At 43.2% G+C, this 16,025-nt stretch overlaps 1 protein-coding gene across 1 annotated transcript in view; it reads right to left on the bottom strand.

The window, feature by feature from the left end:
• CHUK (conserved helix-loop-helix ubiquitous kinase) overlaps window positions 1–16,025 on the bottom strand; it is a 46,092-nt gene that overhangs the window by 11,344 nt on the left and 18,723 nt on the right. Inside the window, exons 9-15 of the mRNA XM_019547705.1 lie at window positions 13,207–13,342; window positions 11,806–12,000; window positions 10,818–10,920; window positions 8,048–8,171; window positions 6,734–6,885; window positions 2,393–2,454; window positions 1,005–1,114 (exon numbers count right to left, since the gene is read on the bottom strand). Of these exons, the coding sequence (XP_019403250.1) occupies window positions 1,005–1,114; window positions 2,393–2,454; window positions 6,734–6,885; window positions 8,048–8,171; window positions 10,818–10,920; window positions 11,806–12,000; window positions 13,207–13,342 (882 nt within the window). The remainder of the gene's footprint in view (window positions 1–1,004; window positions 1,115–2,392; window positions 2,455–6,733; window positions 6,886–8,047; window positions 8,172–10,817; window positions 10,921–11,805; window positions 12,001–13,206; window positions 13,343–16,025) is intronic.

The following is a 16,025-nucleotide window of genomic DNA, read 5'->3' as shown; positions in this document are numbered from 1 at the left end:
TCAGCAAATTTGAACAGGGTGCTTTTTACCCCCTCGTCCAAGTCACTGATGAAGATGTTGAACTAAGGCCTGAGCACCGAGCCCTGGGGGACCCCACTGCCCACATCCCTCCAGGTCGAAAATGACCCATCCACTACCGCTCTCTGGGTGCAGCCCTCCAGCCAGTTGGGGACCCATTTGACTGTGTAGCTGTCGACACCACAGTTCCCCAGTTTTTTAATGAGAATGGGGTGAGAGACAGTGTAGGAAGGCCCTAAAGTCCAGAAAGACTACGTTCACTGCTACCCCTACACACTCCTGCTCCCTTTGATCCGTGTTGGGATTACCTCCCTTTGGGCTTGGAGGAACATCTCCTTAAGGAGCAACCACTCTCCTTGGACACCTGGCTCCCCTCCTCTCCGGGACCTCAGTGCCTCCCCAACTATTCTCCTTAGCTCACTGAAGTCTGCCCTCCTGAAATCAAGGGCTGCTGCCTTGCTTAATGCACGTTTGTACTACAGAACAGTGCAGATGTAGGCTACAGGCTACAGATTAGGGCAGAGGTGCTGGCAAGCAGAGTTCATACTACATGTGCAACCCTCACTTTGACACTACCCGAGTGCTTCACTTTGCAACTTCAGGGTTTTATTTCTTTTAACATTGTACAAAGGTTTTAAATCAACACACAAACTGATTCAAGTTGCTATTTTTCTTGCTCCAGAACCACATCTGAAACACTCCATACAGTAAGATAAAACATTATTGACATTTCTCCAGTGTTGGCTCAAGAACATTTATCTCCCTCCAGTCAAAACAGGAACCTTTGGAGTACGAGCAAAGCAAGAAAAATCAAGGTTTTCCAAAGGCACTGGGTATATAAATGCCTGGACAATGCCACAGCATTAGGGAAACCTTCTCACAACACACACCTTCCTCATCCAAACAAAAAGACAGACATGAAAAAACAAAAACTTTTACACTTTGTAATGATTTCAACAAGCAAACATAAAAGCTGTTGTCCTTACAGGCCCTCCATAACATCTCCTTGGCGTCTTGCATATGGACTCCTTTGCAGTTCCACAATCTCTGTGTGTAAAGCCATAATCTGTTCATCTAGGTAAGCAATATCTCCAGCCTGATGGGGAAAAAAGCAACTCTGTAGCTCCTAAATTGTAAATGGAAAGTGATACCTCCCTCCCCCCGCAGTCAATCAAAGCAAGCAGCAGTACCATATAAAACAGACAAAAGGATCTTCAGATGTTCAACTTAATGGTGGCCAATGCTTTTGGGAAGCATGCCACAACTGCAAAGTATGAGACAGCACAAGTCTAATCACCAGCCACCACCACCACCACCCAGTGCTGCTGCATCCTACTAGTGCATGGGTGGGCAGAATATGGCCTGCGGGCCAGAACCAGCCCGCCAAGCAATTTCATCTGGCCCATGGGGCCCCTCCACAAGCCCTCTGTAAGCTCTGGCCCTGGGCTGCCCCTCTGAAAGCCAGTGCCTCCATGCAGGAGGTGCAGCTCTGCATGCTAAGCAACCACCCCCTTCCCACCCCAGCCTGGCCTGACCCACCGCCAGCCCCGAGGCACTGAAGACAAAAAGCCTCTGCCTGGCAGAGTTTGTGTCTGCTCCCCAGGTGGCTGTCCCTAGCCCTCCCTGCCTTCCAGAGTGGAAATTTAGGTAAGGGCTTCACCAGGGCCAGAGACTCTCACTGGGGGAAAGGGGGCCAGAAGTGCAGGGAGCTGTCAGCTATGGGGCCAGGCCGGGCTGGCTCTGCATGCTGCAGAAGCTGCGCCCTATGGGGCTGGGCAGCACTGACCCTACAACATGCCATGAAATGCAGCTCCAGGGACTTGCACACTCCCCAGAGACTCCAGAGACCCTCCCACCCACCCCAACCACATACCCCAACACCCCTCCACACCCAGCCACCTACCCACCACATGCACCCTCCCCAACCACACACCCTCCACATACACCCCCTTCTTGCCCCCCACACATAATATACAAGAGTAAGACCGTATTTTAAGCTATTATGCAATCACCTCTAGATACACTACATAAATGCACATTAATCAGGACAAAAAAAATTAAATTGTTAAAATTAAATTAAGTTATAGTAGATGTTTGATTCTTTTAGTATATGATTTTTTCCCCCTAATTTCAAGATGGCAACCCCCATCCACCAGAGTACTTCTGAAGCAAGGGAAGGGAATGCCGGTGACAAAGGTCAGGGAAGGGACTTCTGGTGACAAAGGTCAGGGGTTGATCAAGTTGAATGAGATCATTCTGTAGGCCTCAATGAGATGCAATCTGATGTCTTGGAAACTAATTAAGGTAGAGCCATAAGAAAAAAAAAGTTGTAACATGAGAGCCAAAGTAAGCAAACCTCTTTCACATTCCATACCTGGGCACAATGGATGGCCTTTTCTTCCATTTCCTTCCAGGCTTTGAGCATCTTTTCAGAAGCTTTAAAAAAAATGGAGTTTGGTTAATTCATAGAAAAGACATAGACATGAAACAAACCAGACCTGGCATATAGATCTAGTTTATAAATGTATACATATATGCACAAATTTCTAAAACATTGCACATAAAATTAAGTGTATAAATCCTTTTTTAGGGATCCAAACTGTCCTGAATTCTTGACATGTTGGGAGGCCAGTTTCTAGTAACATCATTTTTTTTTTAGTTCAGCCTGTTTGAAAAACTGAGCAGATGAATTTACACTTAAAAAAAAAATAAAATAAAAAAAATTCTGGCCTTTGTATTTCTGATCAGTATTAGTATTTTTGATAATCCTCATCATCCTGCAAACAAATGGCCTGAGTACAGGGGGTTTCTCTGTGCCACAGAATCTAGAAGTAAGAGTACAAACATTGGCTTTTGCAAGGTTAGGACACATCCCAAACACTTCAGAAAACCCATCTTGACACTCCAAAAAGACAGAATTCTCAAGGACTTGCAAGTGCTTAAGACAGAGGGACCACTATAAAGTATTAGGTGCCTCAGCACAGGCCATGAAGCCACCCAGTAATGTCTACATTCATTCCATTTCTCAGGCTTGGGTCAGAGAAGATTTTTCAGAAATTTAAAAACCCAAAGTAACGAAGAGTCCAGTGGATCCCTACGTAAAAGGTTCCAACAGTTGATCACCATCACTCCCACAACCCAGAAATACCAGGCTTTGTGCAGAAATCATTGGGTGGTGTTCTCTGGGCTGCTACACAAGAGGTTAAAATGGGTGATGAAATAATCATATGGACTTTATTTCTATAAATCTTTTACAGGTATGTCTCTCTCTCTCTCTCTCTCTAAGTACTATACCCAAAGAGGACATTGGTGATCATGGTCTTCCACAGATCTCTTCTCTTTGAGGCATACAGAATTTCCCGTGTCAATACATTCATCCATTTAGACAGACTCTTGATGTAAGTTAACCTCTGTCTTCCATGATCTCTCCTTCCTTCAGTCTTTCCAGTTACAACCAGACTTTCAATTTCGTCTTTCCTCACAACATGTCCGAGAAACTCCAACTGTCTCTTTCTGATGTTAATCAGCAGCTTCCTCCTACAGCATGCTCTTACCAAAAGATCTTCATTTGAAGTGCAACTTGTCCAACATACTTTCAAGATGCACCTTAAGAACCACATCTCAGTTGCTTCAATGCTCTTTTCCATACTTGGCAATATTGTCCAGCATGCCAATGCATACATGAGGACTGGTATAACATAGCAATCCAAGACTCTTAACTTCACCCCCATAGAAATGTTACTATTCGTCAGTATCTTTTTCATTTCCAGAAATGTGTCTTTTGCCATCTCTACTCTGTTTTATTTCAGATCGCATTTACCATCTGATGTTATCCAGCTTCCCAAGTAGTTAAATTTATTAGCCTGCCTTATCTGTTCCTTTTCCACTTTGATGTTGCATAATGGAATGATCATCTTCTTTGTAATTATGTATTGTTTTCCTACAGTTAATACTTAGACCCTTCTTCTCACTTTCACCAACAATTTTATCTAAAATTCCTTGCAGCTTCTCTTCCAAATCAGCTATTAAGACTGTCTCAGCAGTTTGAATAACACAAGTTGTTCAAATTCTGTCTGCCAATAATCAGCCTTGGTAAATCCCTCAGTATTTTCTCACAAGATGAATGAATCGAGTGAAAAAACACAGCCTTGCCCCATGCCTATCTTAATTTGGAATAAATCACTTAGTTCATTTTCTATCTTCACTGCTGCAGTTTGGTCCCAATAGAGGTTTCTTAAAATTCTCAAGTCTTTACCAGCAATATCCAATTCTTCCAGCATTTTCATTAACTCCTCATGCTTGACTATCAAAAGTTTTGGTATAAACAAGAAAACACAAGAAAAGGTCTTTCCCTCATTTCTACTGCCTTCTCCAAAAAGCATTCATGCTATGAAGATAGCATTTCTTGTACTTGGATCTTCAACGAAACCACACGCCACTTTTACACACCATCTGGTCTTATTCTACTTCTAACTCTCACCATCAGAACTTTGTCGTATAGCTCATTAAAATGATGGTTAAATGGAGTTCACATTCAGTGGCTCTGGGTCTTTTGAGGAGCACAATAAAGATCAATTTACTAAGATCCTCAGGTATTACTCCACTTTCATAAATCTCATTGATAACAGTTGTTCACTTTGCTATACCAAACTCTTCCAAACATTATTTGTTCTACTGTAATCTCATCTGGCCCTGCAGCTTTATTGGTTTTCATTCGGTTGATAACTGCTTGCACTTCCACCTTAAGAATTTTCAAAACATCCATGTTCTTCTTAATAGATGGCTTTTTTTCCTTGACTGCTGTGGAATAACTCTTCAGTATACTATGTCCATCTTTTTAATACTTGTACTTGTTCCATAATTAGATCACCATTCTTGGCTTTTATACATCCCCTAGCAGTACAGCCTCCTTTGCCTGTGATGTCTGATATTTCTATACATTGATGCAACATCTTTATCCTTCTGTTTTTGTCTCTACATTTTTCATTCAGTCATTTTTCCCTTTTTTCATTGCACCTTGATTGACTTTTGTCCAGTTTCTTATACTCTTCCATATTATGGGTTTTCATCTTTCTTTCTTCCATAAGTTCAAGGATTTCTTCAGTCCTCCATTTCTGTTTCTTTTGCCTTACTTTTGATGGAATGACATCTTTGGCTGTTTCAACTAGTGCTTCTTCAAAAAATTTCCCAGTTTGACATATTTCCTTCATCTTCAAGTTCTTGAAAATGGTTTTGGACTGCAACTGTGTACCTCTCTTTAATCGTATCTTTTTCTATTAGAATTGAGTAATCATGCTTCTTTGTCGCTTTTGGTTACTTAAGTTTCCTCAACCTTATCTTAATGCTCCATACTACACGTACACGATCACCCAGTCAGCTCCTGGGTAAGTTTCGGATTGTTGAACTGCATTCCTGAATCTTCTGTTGATGATGATGTAATCAATTTGGTTCCTTATGTCATCTCCAAGACTGTTCCATGTATACTTTTTTCTTGAGTGGTGTCAAACCATGTGTTCATAACGACCTGATTATTTGCAACTCGCCAATCAATCCATCTCTCTCTCCTTTCATTTTTCTCACCAAGTCCATGAAGTCCAACAATATTATCTACTCCTCCTAACCAACTTTTGCATTTTGGTCACCCATCACTATAACCACTTCTTGGGGTCTGCATTGTTTTGTTTTATCAAGGTCCTCATAGAAACAATCAATATCCTCTTCCACACTTTCAGCTGTCGATGTATAAATCTGAACTATTGCAAAGTTGAAAGGTTTAGCCTTTATTTTCACAAGCATCACTATCAGATATTGCCCAAAAACCATGCAAACATTTTGATGTTTTTTCATCCAAAATCAACCCAGCCACCCTTTTGTGCATCTGGCCTCCTGAATAGATGATCTACACATCTTCTGAAACAATAATCCCAACTTCTTTCCAATGTGTTTCACACAGACATAGAGTATTGATCTTTAATCTCTTAATTTCATGCTTGACATTGTCCAATTTCTCAATCTGATGTAGAGTCTTCACATTCCACATTGCCATTTTGACTGATCTCTTGTGAGTGTGGACTGTAACATGCTGATGGTCAGAAGTCGCTTGTTGCACATGACTACCCTTACCAGGCGAGGTCTTGATTCCTCCATCACACGCCCATAAGGGAAAAATCCCCAAATAAGTCCACACAACAATCAACCTTCCCCCAATTTACCCCCTTCTTACTCATTTGTAGGACATGTCTCTGCTATGATACATCCAGTACTCTTCTACAACCCCAAGGAAGTAGGTGTGAAGCAGGGACACTCCATCTACTACTACTACCTTCTCATGCTCCCTTATCTTCCCCAACATTCTCATTCCTCCTCTTTCCCTCCCCAAATCTCTATCCCCAACTAAAAAACACGGTGACAAAAACAACAATAACACCGGCTGATTGCTACCATGTTCATTCATTCAGATCAGAACTCATCCCCACCCGTACATCTGCTTGTACCTTGTAGGTTATAAATTCTCTGAATCTATCCATGTTTGTGTGGCACTCATCATCATTTTCACTGAGGCTTCAGTATAAAGCCTAACCATAATATAACTGTGTATTAAATAGCAACAGCAGTGACCAGTTATGCAGCATGATCCAAAGAAGGGAGGTCCCACTAGACAATCCAGGAGGTCCCATCTGACTTGTTCCAAGTTAAATACTCCTAGAATACTTACATATTCCATAAGCCATCTGGTCACTGTATCTTTCCAGATCAAGGTGAATACTCTGATGAAAGAATTCCAGCTTTGCTTTCAGTTGCTGAGATGCTGATACCATGTTATTTTTCATTTTGGTTAAATTGGCATTATATCGCAGGAGACTCAACCTAGAGTAATAAGTACAAAAAGCATTTTTTAAAATTAATGAAAAAACTAATGAAAATTAACAACGATAACAAAGAACTGACTGCAGTGAGGAAACTTAATTCTGGCACCTGAAAGGAATGCTTTAGTGACCCTGAATTTCTTTTAAAAACAATCTATGAAAATGATTATTCTTACGGTGCTGCTGACTGGACAAGTCACAACCCCTCTATGCCTTAGCTCCCCATCTGTGAAACAGGGAAGAGTGACCCTTCTTTATTTCCCAATTTTATTAGCCTTACCTACTTAGAGTGACCTCAGCAGACCAGGAATTTTTTAAAAAATTGGTTTAAGCTCATTTAGGACCACAAGTCATTACTATGCACTAATCATAACTATTTGGCTATTTAATCAGTTCAAGGCAGGCAAGGTAGTTCATTTACCTTACCCATGTATGCACTGACCTTAACATTCTTGGATTTCTTTTAAAATTAAGCTTAAATTGGAATTTGTTGGATTTTTTTTTTTAATACTTATTAGAGAATAATTATTCTGCCCCAAAATGCATTTTACTCTCCATGAATTACTCTTGTGTACTCTCAAATTTAATTCCAATTTAACGCAGTTTTCATCTAGAACATGTGCGACAGAAGAGAGGCCTTTGAGCGATCAGTTGTAAATTCAAAAAGGATCTACGATATAAATTTAGGGTGGAAAAGAGCAAAGCACTTCAAAAGGGTGGGCAGGCAACAATCATATAGGCTGCTTACAGACATAAAAGAAAAACAAAAAAGATGGTGTTTAATGTAAACTCCCAGGCTGAGCCCAGCACATACCCAGATGAGGCACTGCGTTAGTTTGACCTTGCCCACCTAAAGTCTGTATAGATTGGGCACTTCAGCAGGGCCTTTTTGGCACTTTTATCTAATAGCTGATTGCATCAGCTATTAGATGAAAGTGACAAAAAGCCTTGCTGAAGCACACAATCTATACAGACACTGCAGAACCAGACTGAACTAATATACCGCCTCTTCCAGTAAAAGTGCAGGTTTGGAGTTTTTGGGGGGTGGGACTGTATAGATGTAGGTTCTACATCTGTCAGCAGCCTTACTTCCTACACATTTCAGTTCAGACCCCATACCTTTTGTACAACTCTCCCCAGTTACCAAATTAGCACAGACTTACATTGCAGCTCTTTGCCCCTGGTAGAGCCTGCTGTAATCTTCTTTCAGCCCAGTCACATAATGGACAGCTTCTGCCCACACTTTACGCAGCTGTGAAATTGGCAATTGGATTTTGCTATCCTGTACTGGACACAGAAGAAAGAGAGAGATAAACTAAGGGCTAAACCAAAAAAGGGCACCCAGGCACTACACTGAACACCTTCAAGAGAAATTTGGATGCTTATCTCGCTGGGATCCTGTGACCCCAGCTGACTTCCTGCCCTTTGGGCGGGGGACTGACCATGGTGATCTTCCGAGGACTCTTCCAGCCCTAATGTCTATGAAATCTATGAAAACTGCAATCCTCAAAGCTGCTGCTCAGTTGCCTCCTAAGCCTGGAAGCACTTAAGTCAGGAGTGGCCAACCTGCAATATGAGTGCCACAAGTGGCACTGGCAGCCTATGTGTGGCACATGGCAGATCAGGGAGGGCAGCACATATGCCAGGAAGCAGAAAGCAGAGCAAAAGAGACAGGGGGCACAAGGCAGGGAGCAGAAAGCAGAGCCGCTAATCAGGCAGGTGAAGGCAATCAGAGTGGCACTCAGGGAGGATTGGGAACTAATTTGTGACATACCTGCTAAAAAGGTTGGCCCCCACTGACTTAAGGTGGTTATTACCAGAGGTGCACTTATACCAGTGCCATATTGGATCAGCACCGATGAAAGGAAAATTAATTGGCTATCAGCTTTTTTTGGCTGGTGTAGCCAATGACACCAATAAATATAATATGCCTTCTGGCTGGGGCCCCCAGATGCCACGTGCATGCGCACAGCCAAATGCATGCATGTGGCCAGGAATGCAGCTGGGCAGTGTGGAGAGCAGTGGAGGGGAATGGGTGTTGTGGGAGTGGGGGGGTGCAGATTGAGGCCCCCACAGTAAGGGAGGGAGTGGGGCAGGGGCTGGGGACACTGCTCAGCCAGAATAGTGAATGGGATCTGGTGCTGTGAGCAGAACGGAGCCACAGGTGACGCGTCCAGGGGGCGGCTGCCCACACCCTCTGGGGAAGGCATGTCCCCCCCCAGATGTGTGTGCAGGGTGGATGCGGGTTGCCAGCCATGGGCTCAGGACTTTCTGCTCTGCTGCCTTTGCCCCAGGGGCTGCACATTACCTGCAAGTCCCCTGCCCACCCGGCAGCAGTGGGGTCAGTGAGTTGTGTCTCCTGTTGCCAGGTGGGCTGGTAACATGCAGCAAAGGGAGCAGTGTAGAGAGCCCTGAGCCCACAGCGGGTAGCCCACATCTGCCCTCACCCTGCTCAGCTCTGGTTAAAAGTGTCCCCAAACTTAGAAATGGTGGCGGCAGCACTTGAATGAAAGCTCATTTAAAGACCTTTGTTCAAGCACCCCTGCTGCCATTTTTAAGCACCAGGATGCTGATTCCCTGGATGAGCTGTTTGCAGCTCCATCCTGCTCCCTGCCCCAGTTCCCATTCACCACCCTGGCTGGTCAGCACCTCCAGGCCCACACCCTCTGTCACTGTGGGGGCCTCAATCTGCCTTCCTCCATGCCACTTGCCCCCCACAGACTTACCCACAGGGCACTGCTCTCCACGCTGCCTGCCTGTATTCCTATAAACTGGTTATCAGATCGGTATCAGCTGAAATGGCTAGTTAATAATTAGCTATCAGTATCAGGCAAGAAAATCTTTACTGATGCTCCCCTAGTTATTACAGTTCCTCCAATGACCAAAATTCTACTTCTGCACCTCAGTTTGGACAGTGTTGAGAGCCTCAACTCTGACCTCAAGGGAAAGCACATTGGGATCCATATACTACGTGGTCTGTATCACTTACAGAGTGTGGGCCAAAGGGCATTTTCAGACCACACTTAATATATGAAGCACTGCACCAAACATGGCAGAAGCAGAAGTCACGTCCCCTTTTCCCCCCCAGTAGCTCAAGGGTTAAAGTACCTGCAATGTGGGGAACTGGTTTTACCACTCTCCTCTGTCTAAATGAAGTCAAACTCAAGTCTCCCACCTCTCAGGACAGTGCCCTGAGAACACCCAGACTATTGAGAGTCCTGGAATGGGGACACTCTCCCTTACTTCTGTTGAAGCTGTTTCATGTGCACAGAATAAATATTCACCAGGACAGAAAGAGGCAAGTAAACCCCTCACAAATACAATCACCCCATCAGAGGCCAAGTGGAGCAAAGACTGCTGTAGAATCACATATATTGGAGATGGAAACAATCTGCGTGACCTGATCTAATCACCAGTTCTCCTTCAATAATTTATGCAGTTTGAAAATCCTTTTGCTCTAACGCTTAGTGTTGTTTAGGTCTCTGGAGTACTCACCAAACTGATGGAAGACCTGGCTTTCACTCCTGGCTCTACTGCATACTTAATACAAAAGTGAAATATTCACTGGAGACCTAAGCCATACAAAGGATTAGAGCAAAAAGGTTTTAAAACTGCATAAAGGGAGAGCTGGCAATGCGGTCAGGTCATGCAGGTTGTTTTCATCTCCAATTTATGGAATTCCACAACTCTCTTTGCCACACTCGGTTGGTGACGGGGTGGTAGAATTTGCGAGAGGTTTATTTACCAGCAGTCAAACTGGGAAATATTCCCCCAGTGCACAGAGCTTTTTAGCATATAGATACAAAAGCTTAAAGGAAAGAAAATGTTCAGAGGGTCTGTAAGGTACACATGAAGGCACTGAAGACAAGTCAGACTTTGGTTTTAAGTTAGCTGAAGCATATTCAAGCTCAATATCAAATATAATATACTTACCAATGTAATTTACACAGTCAGACAGACTTCTGGAAGCAAAGGGACCTTCATAGACAGTTTTGCTTTTATCAAACAAATAAACCATGTAACTATCCCAGCCTCTCTGGTGAGGAAAGGAGAGGAAATGTGTAAGCTGAAAGGATTAAGAACACCTCCTGCCCACCCAAAGGGTCACTGTTACAGGACTGTATAAACTAATATGAAAAAAAATTACTCAACTAATACACAGTCATGATTACTTTTTTTACTCTGAAAGGCTGATTTTCCTAAGCACTGGCAAAGGGACTAAGCACTGTGGGAAGCTAAGCTACTTTATTTATATGCTTAATAAGGATACTTTTTTAAAAAACCTAGCCACTGGGTTGGGGAGGCAGAAACGTGTAGCATGGCACAGAAGAAACCACAGCAGCAAGTGTCTAGGACAGTGGCTCTCAACCTTTTACGACTTGATGCACTCCTCCATAACTTCTATAAATTGAGTGGCGCTCCATTTCAAAAAACTAATTTTTATAGATTAGAGGGCTTACCTCCTTTCAGAGGATCCTGGCAGTGGGAATGAGGGATTGTCCAGGCAGGGACAACCATGAGCCTGTGCTTATCTCCTAACACCTTGCTTATCTCCTCCCACCTCATGGAACCCTTCAAAAGATCTGACAGCACCCCAGGGTGCCCCAGCCCTCTGGTTGAGAATCACTGTTCTAGGAGCTGAGGAATAGCCGTGAAAAACAACAACTGTGAAACCAATATAGTAGATACTCAAATTGCAATGCAGAACGTGCTCAGTTATTCATAACATTAACTGCCAAGCAAGGGATGCTGAAGCTTGCCTAGTCAATACCTATTCTTATAAAGCAAGAGATACGACCGAGTCTGTTAAGACAACAACTTAAACTAGAATCACTGATGGAATCAGCGCAGTTAATATTCCTTGAGATTTTAGCATGCACATTTAAAAGAACAGACATGACATCAATGCAAATATGCTTACAACGCCGTCAATAACACACTGGGAGGCAGGTTTCCGAGGGTCCAGGGAAACCCCCATTTCCAAAAGCAACTCTTGATTTCCAGTGCTTATTCCAGTTTCAACCTCAATGCGAGACTGAAGTGAATGCAAACTTTCCTCAGGTTGCAAGAGAAACGAAACAATCTTGGCAGAAGTCATATTTAGGATATGTACAATCTGTAAAAAACAACAGCCAAAGAACTGTTACCATTTCTTTCAAGCATAAAAAAAGAATAAAAAATTCTCAGGCTAAGACAGAGGTGCTGGACCTCTGGCCCACGGGCCAAATCCAGCTTGTGGGGTTCTCCACAGGTGGGGAAATTTGGTGGTGTAGGAGGGGTGGCATTTAATACCACCAACCCTCCCCCGCTACTAAATTCTCAAACCCCACAGGGCCAGATAGTCCCCATCCCTCCTGGGGCTGGGCCAGCTCCCCTCCTCCTGCAAGCCTGGATGGATCCCCACTATGCCCACCCCACATGCCAATCCAGCTCACCAACTGGATCCAACCTGTGAAGGGCCTGGGCACTGCCCATCTAGCCCCCAGGGCAGAAAGGTTGAGCACCACTGGGCTAAGAACATGCTGCTACGGAGCACAGAAATTTAATAAAGAAATGTAAAATGGACTAACGAAATAACAGGAGATACAGGGCCAAAGCACTGGATAACTGTTATACTCCCAAAGTAGGAAGAGTTTTAAAACCAGACTTATTACACCTAGGAGTCCAAAAACACTGAAGTACACTGCCCCACCACTGCTGAATCAATTCTGCAGCACAAACTGTACTGCTGAAACCACACACACTGCTCCTCTGAACTGCCACTCTTCAAACTCTTCAGCAAAACTCCAACATGTAAAGGGATAGTAATCTAGCCTTGACATTCTTGAAATGCTACCTAAGTTTGGCACACAATGCATTGTTGTAAGACCACTCTTTGGCTGCCAGAATAAAACTGAGCAAATCAGACTGCTGGTGGTATTTTTGCCTTCATATATGAACTGGATCCAGGCATGAATATATAAGTAGGGAACTACCTAAATTGTGGCAGAAGTTCATGGTGCAGCAGCACCGTTAATCGTTCTTTTTGCCATGTGCCACCTCCCCCACCTTCTCTGAGTGGCTGGGAGGCAAAAACCGGTGCCTCTTGGCCACTTAGTAGCCAAGCAAAAAGAGCAAATTAAAGGCATTGGAAACTTCCACAGAGACTTAGGTAGCCCCTATAAGACCTGAAGCAACAGAGACTACTTTCCTCATGACCCTGATCTGGAAGGTGTCAAGATTTCAAGAAAAAAAACAAACTGATCAGCTAAAATTTCACTTTATTTTCATTCATTTCCCACCAAAAGCCCTTCATTCTCAATGTTTAAACATTTAAGCTCACCTTCAAATTTAGTATTTGATCCATTAATAGGAAACATCTCAGACGACTGCTTTCCGGGTCTACACCTCCACCCCTTTGTTGTGGATCCCAATTCAGCATCAGTTGTAACCAATTTTCCATTGGTTCTACAATTATACTAAACCAAAAGTATTGACAGGTGAAATAAAAATTGAAAAGCAGGCATCTTACATTGAGAAGTCCAATGAATTCATACATTTCCTGTAAATATTAGAAGCACGTACAAGGGGGGAGCATGTTGCTCCAATGAAATCAATAACAAAGTTCACATGCAATGGGAGCAGAATTTTATCCGAGGTATTTTTTCTCCATTCTGTCTTTTCTGTTCATAAAATGGTTTATCTGAATGAAAAAAATATATTAGCACACTAGTAAAGTTGAACAGTAAAAACAGACCCCGGCACTCTTTCCTGCCTAGGCAGGGGGTTGGACTCGATGATCTGTTGAGGTCCTTTCCGACCCTAGCATCTATGAATCAGACATAAGGCAAAAGCCAACATATCAACAGTAATGTTATTTTGGCATACAGAGAATCTAGTATTGTCTTCCATACGTATGCTTTATGGCCAAGAACCAGAGACAACGCTGTTCCAGAGCTTCTTGGGTATTCACCGGGCTTTTTAAACCACTTCACCTTGATGTTATGTTAATAGAGCTAAACATTTTTTTTTTTTTTTTTTTTAATTAGGGGGACAAAACATTGTTTATGTCCAACACGAACCTTTTACTGGTTCCAGTTAGATTTAGATGTCCATACCAACAAGATTAGATTAGAGAAGTGTCAGACTGCCTTTGTTGCTGCTTCTCCTAGCAAGCAGACATTCCAAGTCAGGCCCCAGTGTTATCCAAACAGCCAAAAGAGAGACAAAGTCACCCACCTGTAACCAGAGTTCTTCAAGTGACCTCTCTCTGCACATGCATGCACATGGGACTACATATGCAGTAGTACTCAGTGGAATACTGTCATTGCTCACTGTGCGCCCTCTTGTATTCCTGAATGTTCTCAGAACAACAGTTCTTTCTACCACGCCTGCATCTGGGTTTCTGATTAGGACTCTGAGGAAAAGGGGAATGTGGGCAGGGAATGGAAATGTGCAGAGGCCATTTTGAAGAACTTTAGTTATAGGTTAGTAACCATTATTTTTTTCTTCAAGTGAACGCTACACATTCTTACTCCACAGTTGTGGGGTCGGACCTGATGATCTGTTTAGATCCCTTCCGACCCTAAGCGCTATGAAACTAACTATGAAATAATTAGACAAGCAGTACAAACCACTGAAGAAAGTGGGATCCAGAATCCTGCAAGGTGGCTGGAATACTGTCCTGTCAAGCCATACATCACATCCATATGTTAATCTAGTGACCAGATGTTTAACTGGTGTATGGAATGTGTTCCATCCTGCTGCTTCTCAGACTGCAATGACACTATGTCCGAGATGGTACAAATACCACTAGGTGCATGTCCACTGAGTTTTACAAGAAGTCACAAAGATTAGCTAGTAAATCTCTCCATTATGCTATACTGTTTGAAACTGTGTTAAGATGAAACACCCTGATTTTTATTATCATCTCTGTAAGGGAGGGAGAAAGATAGTTTGGGGAACTTTTTACAGCCTTTAACCCTTTGCTTCTAACATACATTATGCAAGTTTAGACTGCTTAAATATGCATGAAGTCTGAGAGAAACTACTGATTGGTTAAAATGGACATCAGTTATTGTCTTGGGCAGGAAGGTAGTATATAGGTGCATGATCACTTTGCTTCCATAGAAAACTAAATGGTAGAGCCACCAAAGCTTGCAATTTGTTCATTCTTCTAGCAGAAGTTATTGCTGCACTGAATGCTGTCTTGACTGATATATGAAAGAGCACTTATTCCCTGACTCAAAAGTGGTCTCATATGTTGAGTAAAAGTTTTGGTTAAGGTCTCATGAGGGTGTCCATTGAATGGTGATATATGTTCATCATTAACCATGGGTACATATGATACACTGCTCATTTGTACATAGTAAGTATGGTAGGTATCACAAGTATTTTCAGTAGATAGGGGAGCATTAGTATTGTTGTATCAAGCTCCAGTAAAACTTTATCTTTAATACAGCATGTGCTTCTGGTCACCCATGCGCAACAGGGAGATTGAAAGTACAACAGGTACAAAGAATGGCTACTAAGATAAGCAGGGAAAAGGAGAGTTAATCTTACAAGAAGAGACATGGGGCACATCTCCCTCACTCTTGACCACAAGACTGCAGCCACTGAAAAATATAAGTCCCACTGACTTGCTTCCCTCTGCGTGCCAAAAGCTGGAAACTGGACAGCCATAGAGTATTGGATAGGATGTCGCCAGGAAAAGGCCCAAAGTGGGTACCCTAGGGAGGCACTCAGACACAGGACAGCTTGACCATGGTCCTGGGGTGAACATTTAGGGCTGTGCTCCAACCTACTCCCGAGCCACCTATGCCATCTCTAGCTGCCAGTCTCCAGTGGGCCAGAATTGAAGAGAGTAGGTGGGGCTTATTTTCTTGGCAGTGGTCCTAAGGTTGGGAGGGAGGCTGCATATTCATGCCCTAGACCAGTGGTTCTAAACCATTTTTGTACCAGGACCCATTTGTAAACATCAATACCACTCCCAACCCAGCTATCCCCTACCCCCAGGTCCCAGCCCTCACAGTGTGGAGGGCATGCCAAGAGTGGGGTGGGGGGTGTTGTGTATGGGGCATACGGGGTCCCATGCAGCCCCTTGCAAACTGGAACTCTGCAAGGAAAAAGCCATAGTTTTCCACCTTTTTCTCCTTTAAAGGA

Source organism: Crocodylus porosus, unplaced genomic scaffold (genome assembly GCF_001723895.1).
Source record: "Crocodylus porosus isolate Cpor-Errol unplaced genomic scaffold, CroPor_comp1, whole genome shotgun sequence".
NCBI lineage: Eukaryota > Metazoa > Chordata > Crocodylia > Crocodylidae > Crocodylus > Crocodylus porosus.
This window is presented reverse-complemented; position numbering and strand designations above follow the sequence as displayed.